This window comes from Lygodium microphyllum, chromosome 9 (assembly GCF_053477565.2).
Source record: "Lygodium microphyllum isolate KBCC chromosome 9, Lygodium_microphyllum_v1.1.10, whole genome shotgun sequence".
NCBI classification, from domain to species: domain Eukaryota; kingdom Viridiplantae; phylum Streptophyta; class Polypodiopsida; order Schizaeales; family Lygodiaceae; genus Lygodium; species Lygodium microphyllum.
In genome coordinates this window covers 85,209,486-85,225,921 of record NC_141143.1, presented here as the reverse complement: position 1 = coordinate 85,225,921, position 16,436 = coordinate 85,209,486, and the positions used below count along the sequence as shown (strand labels likewise).

Genomic DNA, 16,436 nt, shown 5'->3' with positions numbered 1-16,436 from the left:
GTAGCAATAGTGACATGTTTGAGTGTGGAGGTGGCTTGCTCAAGGTTTTATTATTTTCTTTCCATAGAGGGTGGCACTATTGAATTGTGACTAGTTGTGTCGTGTGTCTGTGAGATGAAGCTAATACTTGGGTGATCATCTAGGACAGTTGTGATGCCTAATTTGGGGCTATGAGTGTGATCTGCAAGTGATGATTGGTCATGTTGATCGGACTATAGTGTTTTTGGGAGTATTGATGAGGCAAGCTGCTCATGAGCGTGTTTGATACTCGAGGGGGGGGGGGTCACTCATGAATATATGTATATATAACGTGAGCTTAAAATAAGGGATTTTTAAAACATCAATTTTATACATTTTTTACATACAGAAGGGTGTCATATAAAGGGGTTACTTATAGATTGAATAGAAAAGGGTTGTGTTTTATTCAAGAAAAATTCATAGATTAGGATATTTATAAATAGGCCATGAACACACGTTATATAGAGAATATATATATAGTGAACCCCCTGAGGTTTGATATTGCGTACTACATGTTCTAGAGAGGATTCACAGTTTGTCATCGTGACATGGGTCGAATCTGGCATTTGAGAAGGAGAAGTCCATGTCTTCTGTGGTGGGCTAACTAATGGTGATTTTAGCAAAATCAAGGGGGCAACGTATTCGAGGATGAGAGTCATGTTTTGTGAAGGTTGAACATAAGTTGACACTAACAACAATGGCTTGTTAGCATGATTTCAAGGAGATTATCTTCATGTAGAGAAATATGGTGGTGTTGTCTACATATTGTTTGGGACTCTATCAATGGCATATTCAAGAGGACTTGGTCATCAAGTTCATAGGTGGAAATTCTATGAGTGATTCTTAAAGTGAAGATAGGTGGTTGAAATAGTTTTGCGACATGGTTTTGGATGGTGAAGTTGTGTTAAATAGAGGAGGCCAACTAATAGAGTTATCAACAAATTCTGAAGAGTTCATCTTTTGGGTCGTTGTCCTGCTTGAATTTCTTATATTCTAGTGAGTTAATGTATTTCAAGGTTTGGATGTATATCTTGTAGTGCTACAAGTATTATTTGAATTGTACAAAATGGTCAGCTACGTCTTGATAGTGTTGAGTTTAAGTGTCTGACTTAAGATAGTGTGTTGGTACTATCCGAGAAAGGATTTGTAGTGTACAATGATTATTTAAGGGTTATAGTGGATTTCTTTATGTGTTATTTGTATTTGTCTCATGTTTTTGTCTAATATCTCAATCCCTTTACGGATTGTGACTTGACATAGAACCCCATGACACCGCATAGTTCTTAGCGAGTTGTGCAATGTAGAGACTCAAATGCAACCTACCATACCACACTTTCCCTTTGAGAGATTGGTATCGAAAATCAGTGATCATCAAACGTAGACATGCAATGAATCATATTGGTAATTCTCACACTTCAGGATGTTGCCAAACACTTTCTCATCGAATTTTTTAAACACACATCTTTTCTTCCAGCCAGGTGATGCCCAAAGATTTTGACATCATGTGCCACTTGTGACTCCAATATGACTGGCTTCGAAATCTTGTGGAGATCTCAAACCATCACATATGAAAAATGCTTACTGTCCCACCTCTTCACTGATAATGAGCTAGGCCATGAGAGGGATACATGCTTATAAAGAGCACAAGCACAACACCAAACCTGAGCCTAGGATAGAGTTGGCTAGACCCTATTGACATTGCTTACAAAGAGCACAAGCAGTTGATCCCAGACAAAGCTCACTGAACCCTATCAACTTGAGACCAATCCCCACAAATGCAAGCCCGACCCTCAATCCTAGGCCCTTGCCTCTACCCCACAAGCCTAAACACCCGAGCCCCATGCCCAAGTGCCTCTGTCCCACGAGTCATAGCCTGAGCTCAAGCCCCAGCCCCCCCAGCCCCAACCTCACTAAGCCCTGGCCCTAGCCCCAAGTGTCCCCCTCTAAAATCCTGAGCCCTAGTCTCCAGATTGATTGTAGACAAGACCTAGATAGCAGTTTGTTTTAGAACATATTTTATCATGTCCTATTTTCAGCAAAGTGCCACTTACATAGGATCAAAGTACTCGTTGAGAGCTTTGTAGCTTTGTGGAGATGGAATGTAAAGAGTGGAATGACAAATTCGAAACTAGTATTTTTTCTTGGGGGAAAAATAAAGAAAACCGTCTATACTAGTTTGCTATAAAAAGTGTAAGAGATCTAATTCTTCATTGTTCAATACTAATATAAGTCTCTTTCATCTTCATTCTCTTGTGCACAACTCCCATGGCTTCCATGGATGCTTTCTCTATCCTCTTGTCTTTCTCTCTCTTTCTCTCCTATCTCTTTCTTCTCTGTAGTCTTCTCTCACCTCTACACTCTCCTTGTCTCTTTTCTTTCTATTTTCTCTCTCCTCTCAATTCACTCTTTCAGACAAAGATGGAGTGCACTCTCTCTTTACATGTTAAAAGGCCAAAAAGTGACCTCAAACTCTTGCTAATGCCAAGATACGTTTGGCACCATGAATTCATCACCATCCCCACTCTAGAAGGAGTTCTTAGCTAGAGTCTCCAACTATTTAGTACTGGTCTTAGTAGGTTTTTCAACATGTTGAGAAGCATATTGTGGATGGAAATACTAAATGTTTGAGAATAAGGCTCCTTCTAGCCAAGTTCAATTGCATTCTTTCTAGTATCCAAACTTTTCTTCACTTTACCTAGTTCCGATCCCTCCCACCTTTGTTAGAGTGTAATATAAAATCTCATGGGTACTCCAAGTAGCTTGAATATTTTACCCTCATCTTGCCTCTACTAGTTGCCTAAGTAGGTTTCTTATCAAAACTATAATCCTTTTATTAGCATATTTAGTAATCGAGTGTAATGCTTCACTAAATATTTGGAGGTAGCTTCAAAAGGAAACTAAAGACATAGGATCATTATGAAAAATAACATTTGTTTTATTTGCAAATCAGTTAAGAATCATAACCTTGCTATTAGTGGATAGTTTGATTCCTTTTATGTTATCTTATAAAATTTTGCTCAAATTAACCATCGAAATGCATGTGTAGCAATGGCAAATAGTAGAGGGGCTAATAGGCATCCTTGGCTCTTTGACCTCAAAGGGATCCATAGATGATGTCTAGCTCCTCAAGGGAGAACTTAGAGATTCTGGCAATAAACTTCTAACAATTCATCTTGGAGACGATTTCCCCCATTTATTTTATTTTTAAAAAAACAACTAGGTACTTAGGGTGTCTTTGCCTACCCTAGTCTCTCTCTCTTTTTCTTTACTAAGCTGGACTTCACTAATCTATGGTATTTTTATGCATCTATAATTGCTTTGGCCGATGCTCAAGCAAGAGAACACTTTAGTTCTAAATAAGCTTTCCCATATTGATTTAACCCCTTCCCTTAACATTTTATTCTGGTGAATTGTTGGATTTTTATGGAACGAACTAGTCATGACCACACTAGAATCATTAGACAAACTTAACTAGAAAGGGTACTACTTAGAGAGGACAATGTTTTTATTGACTTTATAGTTAATACATAAAAATGTGGACTAAGTATTAAATGGAATATAAAACTTGTCCAATCTAGGTTTTGTAATATTAGTACCTAGCTAATTACTACACCATGTATATTTTCTTTCTTGACTAACATTTACCAAGAAAGGCCTTGACTTTGTTCTACCTAATATAATAGTATAATATAATATAGCGTATGATATAAAATTATATAATAATATAATATAATTATATTATATATTATGATATAATACATATACTATATATAGCATGTAATTTATACTGTATATATATACATGTTATATTCAATTAAAATTTTATACTAACTATATTGTATACTATACATCATTGATTATTTATGTTAATTATTAACATTAGTAATGTAATTATATATACATTTTTTGTTCATGTGTGCATGTGCATACATGCATGTACGTGTAGGTATATTAATATAAAAACTACACTACATTTAATTATAAGTAACATATTTTACACACGCACACATGTATTTATTGTCAATAATTGATCATTAAATTAAATTCTTAGATACATATGACAATAATGTATATAAGATATCTACATGTTTAACTATGTGATTAATGTATTAAATATTAAAGCTTAATCTCTCAAAATTTTTGTGTGTTTTTTTAAGGGCGACACACTTTACACCACTTGACCCTCCCCCAAAAGCTCTCTAGGAATCACCATGTGTTGCACCCTTGGAGCTTGTGCCATGCCCACTTTGGAGCCCACTTATATGCATCCCATTTGCCTACGCTTCTTTTTCCATTTGCGCACATGCTTGTGGACATTAAGCCTAGTGCCATGTGGTTTTTTATCCTTGCCCACTTGGAAGTTCGTAAGGACAATTCACCACCTGAGAAAATGATGATCAAACTTAATGAGGCTGCACTTGTGCATGCTTTGGAACCCACCCATTTGCACCCTCTGTGCATATACCCCTTTCACCATTTGCCCACATTGATGCAACCATCAAGCCCCATGCCATGTTGCTTTTCACCCTTGCCCACTCAAACTCAGTACGAAAGGATCACCACATGAGAAAATGACAATCCAACTTCACGAGTTATGTTGCAACTTTAACTATTTAAGAGTGGCAATATGTATATCTCCTATTTGGTACTCTTAACACTACAAGTACATAAGTGCATCTACTTCTCTCTCTCTCTCTCTCTCTCTCTCTCTCTCTCTCTCTCTCAAATTGTGATGTTTTTCTTCTAAAGGATTAATATACTTTAATATTAACATTTGTTTCAAACTTCAACCTAAAATTAGTGTTAAGTACCAAGAGAATATAGCACATAGCACCTAGTATAGAGTTACAAAGGGAGGCCAAACACGACTCAACGAAAAAAATAATGGGCTTTGAAGATAGCTCAAGCTACTACCATACAAGGGCTTAAGAAATAGGCCACAACTATAGGTCAAGTAGTGGGTGTAGTTGGCGCTGAGCACGTGTGGCCTTGGAGCTTGAACTTCGGACCCGAAAAGTAGGGACTTAATACTCTCCAAGGTCCGTTTGCCTGAGAAAGGACTTGGCATGGTAAATGTAGTACCAAAAACCTATTTTGGTGCTACTCCAATTTGTTATTGCCAATTGATTGCTAAGTGAGGCCGGCTACACATCCGGTAAAAGCCCTTGCCAAGCCTCAAAACTGTTTGTGGGTCAAAGGTAGTAAAACCAAGTGGATAGAATATGGACACAACCTCTCTTATCATTGGTCCACCTCAAAACTTACTTAGAAGTCATTAAGTTAAAGCCCTTTTCGAGTCTATATTTTCCCTACTAGATAGGTGAATGCACTATTGAGATCATAAAGAGAAACGATGACAAACACTTTTTTAGCTAATGAAGCTTCATTATAAAAGAATTGAAATTCACGCACATCTAGAAAGCCTCCATAGAAATGGGACCCCTACATATACCTTGAAATTACAGGGCCTCACATACGCGCACATATGCAAGGCATTATTGTCCAAGTGATGCAAGTTGCCATGCAGTGTATCAATAGCAGGGTAGCAATATAGCTCACATTCATAGCTATCCTCATTTATACACAGATATGCTCACTCAGGTGCTTCAGCCGGCTTCCCTCGAAAGCACCATAGGGCAACAGACAGACAGCCTGTCCGTGCTCGGTACTACCCTGCTCTTACCCCTTGATGCCCAGTCTGCAAAGCCACCATTGAAATGATTGTAATGAAGGCCCGCAAATGTACACAACTCCTTTGCATCATGGAAAGAATGGCCACCAATGAAGGAAAAAATCCGTAACTCTGTCAATATATGCCATCTTCATCTTTGGAAGCTGTGGAATCTGGATATTTGAGTCAGTATTTTTATTTGTATCCTGCCTTTTGCAGCTCCTCTGAGACTGAAGGGAGGGATCACTTCTCGGATTGCTGGCACTTGTGCACACGCCGGAGTCCTTGCCCTTGTAAGCTTCTGACAGCAACCCTTACAGCTCCTACTGCTCCAAGTTGTTTCATGTGAGGAGTTCCACAATCCTCGACATGGACATCAGCAGATGTAACATCCAATTGCACTCCTACATAGAAAGAAACCTACAGTGCGAACATAAGCATCCTCAAAACAATTGCACAGGCATCAGATCTCATCAAACTATTAACTGCTCCAAAATCTCAACAGATGCTCTGTGAGGCTGCTCAAATTAAGGTGGCCATAGCCCAACTTACTAAACTATGGCCATACCTTGCCTCCATTGCTTCTCACTGGAGCAATGTGCAACAAGTTCCAGAAGGGTGTCTTATCCTTCCTGCAAAACAATCAGAACATTAATATCATGAATCACAAATTTTTATCCAGGTGAAACATATTTGGTGCAGGCTAAAGTTTTCAAGAGTAATCACTTAATCTGGCAGGTCTCATAACATCAACCTCTTCTGAATGTAATGAAGAAAATTATTGAGGTCATCTTCATTACCTGTAATTAAGAAGCCTGACAGTGCATGATTTCTCTGCATTCAGTGACTCTCTTATCTGAAACAGAACAACCAAATACAAGTATTGCTTAGTAAAAAACAAGGGTGTGGATTAGAATGTTAGCTTTCATAGTGCACCAGTAATAATGATATCACTGCATCCCTGGTTGGTTCAGAAGAGAGTAACCGCTAAGACAGTTGTATGACGATATTCCAGATTAACTTTGATGATTGCACTAGACTAGTTTCTTCATGAGAATGTGAAGGGATGTCCACAAGATGGTGCAAACCAGGTTCCCAAAGCAATACTCATATTACAAAAGTATGTCATACCTTGCACATGAAAAAACAGAGTACTACATTTCTTTATATTACTATACAAAGATATCAACAAGGTACTGCAAAGCAAGTTCCCAAAGCAAGGCTCATATTACAAATGCATGCCACACCTTGCACATTGAACGGGGAAAAACAACCATGCTAATGTTCAAAGGTCTGTACTTCAAAGTACATACAGTACAGAGTATTATCATAATTGCCCAAGACATGGGGCACCCCCAAACAATTAGTTGGTCCGTGTATGATACAGATAATTACAAATCTAATCACAACATTACCTCCAAAACACTGATCATAGAAAGTTTTTGTTTAAGTGTGCTATTGAAGTTACACATGAAACTTCAAATTTTCAGCTTGTTCTAAAGGCCTAAACTGACTTTGAAGCTGCTGCAAATCCATTAAAAACTAGTTTTGAAATGCAAAGACACATTATGCACACTGGCAGGCAATCTATAATTTTGTTCTAGCAATGTGTTTTCTGCTCTAAAAGCAAACACCAGACAATCATACATGCCTTAGTCAAACTGCATATTTCTGATTCTAAAACTAGTGTGTAAGAACTATTTCTTAAAAATAAGCAATTACCAATTTGACTGCCCTTTGATCTGTACCAGGTCCCTGCAAAAATCTGCAATTTCTTCCAACCACTTCCTCTCGACTATACCCTGCACATTTAAGAATGCAATTCTTTCACCTCATACAAAAATAAACTGCAGCAGTGAACTTTATGTACAAGACATAAAAGTTAAATTTGTCGTGTTTTGAATAAGAATGGCAATATGTACTAAAAGTTATCCACCAAACAAAAATAGATGGCAAAACAAATATAACTAAAGACCAGCATTACAACAACTGACTGCAAGCTGATCAACTCACAAAGCAAGATCTTGGCATGCATGATCAAATCTATCTACCATAATTGTTTTTAAATAGCAAGGCTAGATGAGTGAGAACATGTCAAGATAAATCATGTGTGTCAGAGACAGTTCAGAAGAAGGCCACAAATACAACAGAAAAAAGTGGATAATGCCAACACTACAAGGCCTTACAAACACCCAGATTCCCCTGAGGGAAGTTTGTGGAATGAAAGTTCTACAGCTCTCATTCGCCTTAACACCTGATATCCACAGAATCTGTCAAGAATTTCATTCAGGAAGATAAGCAAGGAAAATAGCATTCATATGCATACAGAAAAGGGGATAGAAACTTGCAATTCAACAGTGGAAAAAGCCCAGAGAAGGTCCCTCTCCCACACACCACCCAACCCCTCCCCCGCCCTTTCCCCTTTCAGCCCCATGCATATATGGGTCTCATCTAGAATGTGAAAGTTCCCACTTCCTGATGCGTTTCAATGTCTACTTGATAGTGGGAAACATTCATCACCTTATGCTAAACCACCATTGCGTCTTAAACTCTTTCAACAAGGCCTGAACATTGATAACACTCTGTGTCCTGCCTGTCATTTAAAATGTGGTTTATATGTTTAACCGACATCATTTAAGGGCATGACACACCTCTAACCCATCCATGTCCATAGGACTTAAGGAGTGGCAGCCATGCTGACGAGCTCTGACAAATGAGAGAAAACACAGTTATCATGCTGAGAGAGAGGTAAAACTGTGGTTGGCAGGTCATCTTCGGATCGAGGATATTCTGCAGCGTATGAGCATGGATTATACGTGGGCAGTGTGAGCTGCTGATGGCATTCATAGGAACACTTGGAACTTTAATCTCATCTATGAATCAGCTGGGAGAAAACCAGCCTCACACTCATCAAATACATCAAAGATCTAATCTTTGCATTAAATGCCTTGACAATTCAGCAAGAATAAAGGGCAGGTGGTTCAGTGATACATACCTGCACCCTTTCTGATTTAGTACATTCACCGGGGTCCTGGGGTTTGTCAATCATCCCCACAACGCCATTAAGCCATGGGTAAGAGCAATATTGGACTCAGTTTAGGACTAATGTTCTAAGAATAGCACACAATAAATGATACACCCTGCGCACAGGCAACAAGACTCAAGACCAGCCCATCTAGGTTACTTTCAGTTAATTGCTTACCAACGGATAGCAGGGGCTGGGTAGATGCCTGCTGATTCCTACTGCAGGACTACGCCTCTTCATTCCTCCTTATTGTAAGTCTACACGTATCTTAGAAGAGACAACACAAAGACTGGACAGATCAAATTGATACATGCAAAGATGTCCGGTACACTGTTTTGGCAGACTAGACTGCCTGCTATCATTCTAGTACGACCTCAGAATATTGAGGCAAACTAGATCATTCTCCAAAAAACTACTCATAAAGTCCATGTGTTTCTCATGAGCTACAAAACAATGGCATAAAGAACCACTTGTGACTCTGGGACAAATGCACCAGTAAATGCAGCCCCTCACAGAAGAATGAAGTTCACGACCAACATAAAACAGATCTCTCATGATTAGGACAAACAGTAATACATGCCTCTTGATTGCAGTTGGGAAGCACAATCCATTTGTAGTGAGGCCATATACACTGTTCAATTGCAGTTGGGATGGCCTTGAAGAGCGACTGACCTGTTAGCCAAAGGAACATTTCACTAGCATGTACAATTGGGTTGTCTGGAAGATATGGATTTGCTCTGCAGAAACATGGTCACAACCTTAGAGACATAGCATGATACACGTGTAAGCAAGCCAATCTAATAGATTTAACACATGAGAGAGAATAATACATACAGCACAAAGCTCTGCTGGACCTTGGTCAAAGACAACATCAAAGAAGAGCAGACAAGGCGCTCTCCTCCAGGCCCTGCTGCAGCAGTTGCGCATCTGATCTCTGTGATGCCTCCTCCTTTGCATTCATTCACGAGCTCATGAAGCAATGACTTCACTGAAACTTTGGCCTTCTCTCTATCAGTTTGTAGCACCTCATAATCGTCCTCCTCTGTTGTGTCTGTGATACAAACAAAAATGGAGAAGTGGATTTGACTTCATTCAGATCCATTGAAAGTAGCAACCAGTCGTATACAGAAAAAGCTATAGATTCATTCTCACTATAGTTCTCAGTCGGTGTGAATTACAATATCATGAGCTTCTGCTGACGCACCACACCACGTACCTAGCTAGGTGTGACTAGGGGCAAGGGACTGCCGGTCCGTGGGTGGGGGGTGGCAGTCCCCCAATTCCCGACTGCACCTAGTTAGATGTGAAGGACGTCCCAAGCAGAAGCTCATAGCGTTGTACACTATAGAGAAAAACGAGGGATCCCCAGGCTGGCAGCCTGGCAGCCCTCTGCCCCCAACTGCACCTACTTAGATGTGCAGTGCCTCCCAAGGAGAAGCTCATAATGTTGGACACAATGGAGAAAAACTAGGGACCCCTAGGTTGGTAGCCTTCTGCCCCCAACTGCACCTAGCTAGTATGCGGTCCCTCCCTCACAGAAGTTCATAATGCTGACCTCCTTCGCAGCAGTCCATTATGTTGAACCCTACAGGGAAAAACTAGGGAAAATAGCACATTTCTCCAAATGTTAAAATGTGAAAAACTTCTTGTGATAGGACCTTAAACCAAAAGAACAAACCATATGGATTGACATTCAATGACAACAACGGCTAGCTCTTGTTTCATTCTTATTGTCTTTACTGTCAACAAATAACCTACCTCCATTGCTAGAAGCAACAGCTACACCGTCCGCATTCCTTGCAGGTAAAATTGAATCTGCTTCCGGTGCGCCTTGTGTAGGGCAATAACATTCCTCTCCATGTATGGGTCCATTCGCTGATTCCAATTCGCCAGCCTGATTGCCGAGGGGCGTCTGGACGCCTACGAAGTGCACCACCCTGCCATCTTCTCTGGAATAGACAGGAGCCATATGGAAGAGGTTCCAGAAGGGCTTACCCTGCTTAGTGTAGTTAAGAATGGTCACTTGGCATGATCTCTCTTCCCAAATGGCATCGCGGATCTCGAGAACGGTGCGCCTGTCGGTGCCCGGGCCCTGGAGAAACCTGCAGTTGTGGCCAAGGACCTCGTCTGTGCTGTAGCCGGTCATGTCGAGGAACCCATCGCTGGCGAAGACGATTGGGTTGTCAGGCAGCCTGGGGTCAGTGATAACAAAATTGAATTGGGACTTGTGGAGGGCATCCTTGAGGGAGTCCTTGTATGTAGATGAGAGGGAGTCCATTATACAGTCCGCAAAGGAGCGCATTGCAGAAGCAGCAGGAGAGGCTGAGCAGGGGCAGCCTCTGATCAGATTATGACTCCGAGGTTCACTCATCCTGGGCAGCTCTCTTTTTTGACGATGTTATTGATAGCAATGAGAAATCACTTTTTCGGTGTCAATTATTGGAAGGGGGCCAAGAAAGAATGGTTGGCCAGGAAAAAAGCCCACTCTCCAGACAGGTTTTGCAAGAGAGAAGCCGATAAAAAGAGCTAATGATGATGATGACTGATGAAGCAAGGACAGAATTAATGGATATTGATAAGAATAATGGAAGGAGAGAAAGGTAGGGACTCAGGGAGGTTGGGGGGAGGGAGCGGTCAAGTGTAGTCTGCGATCGCAGGTAATATCCTGAATCTGATTTAAGTGCCCTCCAATTCTTCTCCTTCTTGCTTCTTGCTTCTTGCTTCTTGCTTCTTGCTTCTTGCTGCTTGTTCTTCTGGACTGTGAACTTATATTTTTCCTGCTGAAACCGCCGAGACGGAGAGAGAGAGAGAGAAGAGATCCCGATTCCCGGCTTCAGATTCCAGGATCTTACGTGTCAATACTTATCCTGTCGCAGGGTGCCACGTACCTTCAAGATTCTTCGTACCTGTGAGCAGTGCCGCATTTTCCCGTATTAAATGTTTTAAAAATCGCAGGGTACATCGACAAGGCGTCCCGTGGAGGCTGGAGCCGTTGCAACTTGCAAGTGTGAGCCCGAAACTGGTTTTTTGGTTTCCGTGTGGCCTTTGACAACGTGCTCTTTTGCATTTCATGTCCTGACTCCTCGTAATTGAGAAAGTAAAAACTATTTTATCTTATTCAATTTAAAACTTATTCTTAAAATCATTTGATATTTCCACATTATCATTTTGAAAACATGAGTCACTTTCCCATGTTGCCAGATTAGAGTCAACTATAATCTTTATTGTTTAGAGAGAGAGAAAGAGAGAGAGAGTAGTTTTAACGTGGTTGGAAGTTGGAACAATCTCAAGATGCCTTAAAGACATACTAAGAGAAGGCTTTTGTTTTTGTTTTTTTTAATGGAAGCTTTAAAGTGGTATTAAAATATATAAAAAAGGTTTAGAGCTGTTTAAGGGAGTGTTGTTTCTAGACAGGGAAGCTACCTTGACTTGGGAGTACATAATAACAGCATTACAAAACATATAGTCCATAATAGTTCTGAACTTAAGCATCAGATGTCGAGATGTTTATCCTAAGATTCGTATCTACATCATTATTCAGCCTTCTTCTTGATGTCCAGCAGTATGGCTCCACATCCACATTGGAAAATGGTTTCCCTAGTCCCTCCTTCATATTGTCTTCATGCTGCTTGAGAATTATTTCTGCATCTTTTTCAACCTGAAAACAAAGATCAGATTTAAAACCATGGATAGGATCCAAATCAGTAATTTCAAATGTTTTCTTGTTTCTGCTTATCCATATGTTCCACAGGTAATAGCTTCTAATCCAATTCCATATTGGGGAAGGGAGTCCATATATTTCCCCCAATAATAACTCCTTCCAATTGAGTTTAGTGGGGTGATACTTGATGACAAGGACCTGCATGAAACACCAGATATTAGAATTTTTAGGGCAGTTAAGGAATATGTGAGTGATTGATTCTACCTGTTGGCCACACCTTAGGCAAAGTCCATTCCCTAGACCAACTTTGAGTGCTCTCTCATTAGTCCAAAGGCTTTTGAGAGTAATGAGCCACATTAAACAAGACATCTTTGGTTGGATTGAGGGAGCCCAAATGTTACCGAACCTGTAATTCCACTGTACTACTGACCAATTAATATACCATCTGTTATTTAGTTTAAAACAAAGAGGAGCATTGCTTTCTAATAGGTCTGGAAGGGGTAGAAGAGGTTTGTCCCCCAAAAAATAGATTCCCCTGTAATTGAAGTGGTGATTAAGATTAATCATTGCAGACATATTAGGTCCCCACAAGAGTACCCTTTTAGTTATCAATTCCAGTTCCTGTCTTTTTAATTTGAATTTATGTTTTAGTTGTATTCCAGTCATCCACCTTTTTAGGGCTGAATCCCAAATGTCCCTCCAACTTCTAATGCCTTTCTTGAAGAGCTTGTGGGCTAAGTTAATCTGATTATCTGGAATGGCTCCCTGAAAGAAGCTGAACCAGATGGAGTCTTTGGAACTCCAGGGTAGGGTGAGGTTGGGATGGGAAGAGGGGATTAATAGACTCTTGTACTTGAACCAAGCCTCCCAGACAACTTTTGCCAAAGGAGAGCAATCTTTAGCTTTCAGTTTGACTGGACAAATAGTTATTGTTAGTGGGTCTAAGCCTTTCCATTTTGGACAACCCTCCACATGAAACTTGCTAGTGGCTGCCTTAAGCAAAGTTATCTAGTCTTCTTCTTTTCTTAAGATGCTTAATGCAGTCCATTTGGCTGCAAGTTTGTCAGCTAGAATACTAGGATTGGGAAGACCAAGACCACCTAATTTCTTAGGTGTAGTGCAAACAACCCAAGATACTTTAGGTACTTTAAACTTTTCCCCATCCCCACTCCACACAAAAATTCTCCCTAGTTGCTCTAGTTGCTTCATTCCTGACTTAGATGGTTTCCAGCAAGCCAAGAAGTAGATTGTGGTTGAAATTAGTATGTGTTTCAGAACCAAACATCTTCCTGCCATATTGAGCTGCAGACCCTTTCATTTTTCAAAATTTCCCCTAATTTTTTCCAAAACCCAATCCCACCTTTGTTTCATTGAGATCCCAAAGCCCATGGGTATGCCTAGAAGTCTGAATACTTTGCATGTTTCAATCTCCTTACAGCCTGCTGCCAGGAGCCAACCAGGACAAGGACTGATTAGTGTTTTAATTCCTGTTTTGTTTGGATTGATAACAGAACCAAAAGCCTTCCAAAAGGTTTGCAAGCAGTTCCAAAAAGCTACTAATGAAACTGGATCATTATTTACCGTGCTATTTGTATCATCAGCAAACTGGTTGAGTACCATGTCTTTGTTGTTAGGGAGTTTAATCCCTTTAATGTTGCCTTTATCTATCTCTGCTTGAATGAGCCAACCCAGTGAATCAGCTGCAATGGCAAACAAAAGGGGAGCAAGAGGGCAACCTTGCCTGATGGATCTTCTCAAAGGAAAGGAATCAATCATCTCCCCGTTAATGGCAATTCTTGTGGAGGCATTACCAAAAAGAGTACTGACATACTTGATGAACTTTCTACCCAGCCCCATATCCTGGAGGGATTGGAGGATAAAATCCCATTCTAACCTATCATAAGCTTTGTCAAAATCAATCTTGAAGAGCACAAAGTCTTGGTTGGATTTTTGGGCATGTTCAATGCCTTCCCACAGGGCAATTATTGAGTCTAGGATATATCTCCCTTTAATGAACCCTTTTTGTTCTTTTCTTATCCAGTTATCTAGATGATCAGATAGCCTTCTAGCTATGGCTTTGGCAAAAACCTTATATGTTGATGTGAGACATGTGATGGGTCTCCAATTGGCTAGGAGTTCTTTTTCATCTCCCTTATGGATTAGTTTGACTACTCCTTCATTGATTATGTGAGGTAAGGCTCCAAATTTCAGGGATTCTCTCCATACCATGAGAAGGGGGTGAATAAGAGAATCTTGGAATTCTTTGAAGAATTCATTCGGAAGGCCATCAAGCCCTGGGCTTTTTCCTAATGCTAATGAGTCAATGGTGTCACTGATCTCAATAGCTGATAGCTCCCCATCCAGAATCTCAGCCAAGCTTGGAGGGACAACCTTATTCCTAACCATTGCTATCTTAGCCTTGGTAGTTGTCTCTTCTTGTGAACTCTTTCTAGAGGAGCTAAACATTTTAGAGAAAAATTCCTTAGCTATAAGGAGATTCTCTCCATTGTTTTGGGCATGTGTGCCATCTTCCCTTCTCAACAATGGGATGGAGTCTCTATCATTTTTCTTTTTAAGGACTTGGAACATGTCTCTGGTGGGTTTGTCTACTTTGCCAGCCCACCATTGCCTAGTGAAGAGTTGTATGTCCATAGCTTCTTTTTCTTCAGCAGATCTAAGTTCTTGTTTGATTCTGACTAGGTCAAGCTATAATTGGATCTCCCAAGCCTCTATCCTGATCTCCAAAGATTTATATACTGAGTATTGTCTAGCTCTATGATCCCTAGTCTACTGAACTTTTTTATTTTTGACTTTCCTCAAAAATTGTTGGTGCACAGATCGGATGCTGTAGGCTCGCGTAATGAATGCCGGAAGGTCCCCAAGAATAATAGAACTCTACTTTTTGCACAAATTACAAGGTAAAAAGCATGAACGACAAGAGCAAGAGACCAATTGGGTGCAATCTTCCCCCATGCCTTGTGTGAGCGCTCCACAAAGCATGTATTTTATGTATTATTCATCTTCAAGCTCAAATAATAGCCCAAATTACAAAATAGCAAGCTTTTAGCTTTTGAGTTTGCTTTAGCACAAAATAGGAATAAAGCTAATGGACGGTGCCCAAAGAGTCTGGCACGCCCAATACAATGTCCAAGTAGAAATAACATAATCGTGCGCCCATGCGCATACAAAATAATAATAAATATCCGACGCCTCAATAAATAGGCGTGACAAAATATAGGCGTCATGCCTAAGGTATGCACCCATCAAAATATAATCCATAAATCGAATACTCGCTATCCTCCAATGCTTTCCTCCGCCACTGCTGCTATCTCTACATATCAACTGAAGCATTCACAATCGTTAGTAAAATAATACAATTACACCAACAAAAGTGAATACCTAGCAGTCTTCAGCTACATAAATAAATCAACTGGTTAGAAATCAATCCTAACCTTAATTTATTACGAGTGCGCACTCTAAACTCATAAATGTTTATTAATTTAATATGCATTTTATGGAATCGCCCGCTATGGAATCACCCATGTACACACTAAATTAATGAAACGCCGGAAAAGGACAGGCGTCCCCATCAACTTCTCGCACAAAGAATCCACTTTGCATATGAGCCCCGGTCATCAAAGTTTACGAAATCCACCGTAAAACCTCACGGAGTCTACCGTGGCACGGAATCCATCGTGAAATATGCCTCCTGGCATCATACCCCCGGGGTGGGATAGCAATTGACCTCAATTGCTATTAGCTCAATGTGGAGCTAACAGAGTGGGGAAAGCATTTAAGTCTCTAGAGTGCATCCATTGTGCTTCCTCTATAGGATGGTTCTTAAATTTGACTAGATATCTAGAATATCTTCGACCAGTTCTAGTGGTCATAAAGTCAGTGTCTATGATAGCTTCAGGTTCAAGTATTTCAGTCTCTTCCTCTAACAAAGGTGGGTTTTCATAAACAGGGTATACAGGTAATTGGCCTCTAAATGGTCGTAATAAACTAATGTGAAATGTGTTGTGAATTTTCCAGTGAGGTGGTAATTCTAACTTGAATGC

General features: G+C 40.2%; 1 protein-coding gene across 2 annotated transcripts; it reads right to left on the bottom strand.

Moving 5' to 3' along the window:
- Positions 1 to 5,388: 5,388 nt before the first annotated feature.
- On the bottom strand, positions 5,389 to 11,466 carry LOC148031253 (protein TWIN LOV 1-like). 2 transcript variants are annotated; one of them, XM_087684766.1, is made up of 7 exons: positions 10,473 to 11,460; positions 9,549 to 9,765; positions 9,387 to 9,451; positions 7,412 to 7,491; positions 6,490 to 6,545; positions 6,258 to 6,321; positions 5,389 to 6,109 (listed from the first exon to the last, which is right to left on the bottom strand). In XM_087684766.1, the coding sequence occupies exons 1-7, from the start codon at positions 11,083 to 11,085 to the stop codon at positions 5,933 to 5,935; spliced, it is 1,272 nt and encodes a 423-aa protein (XP_087540892.1). In that variant the 5' UTR covers positions 11,086 to 11,460; the 3' UTR covers positions 5,389 to 5,932. The 2 variants fall into 2 exon arrangements, 1 of the variants encoding a protein (XP_087540892.1); XR_015691863.1 differs by having other exon boundaries at positions 6,092 to 6,109; positions 9,295 to 9,451; positions 10,473 to 11,466.
- Positions 11,467 to 16,436: the final 4,970 nt, after the last annotated feature.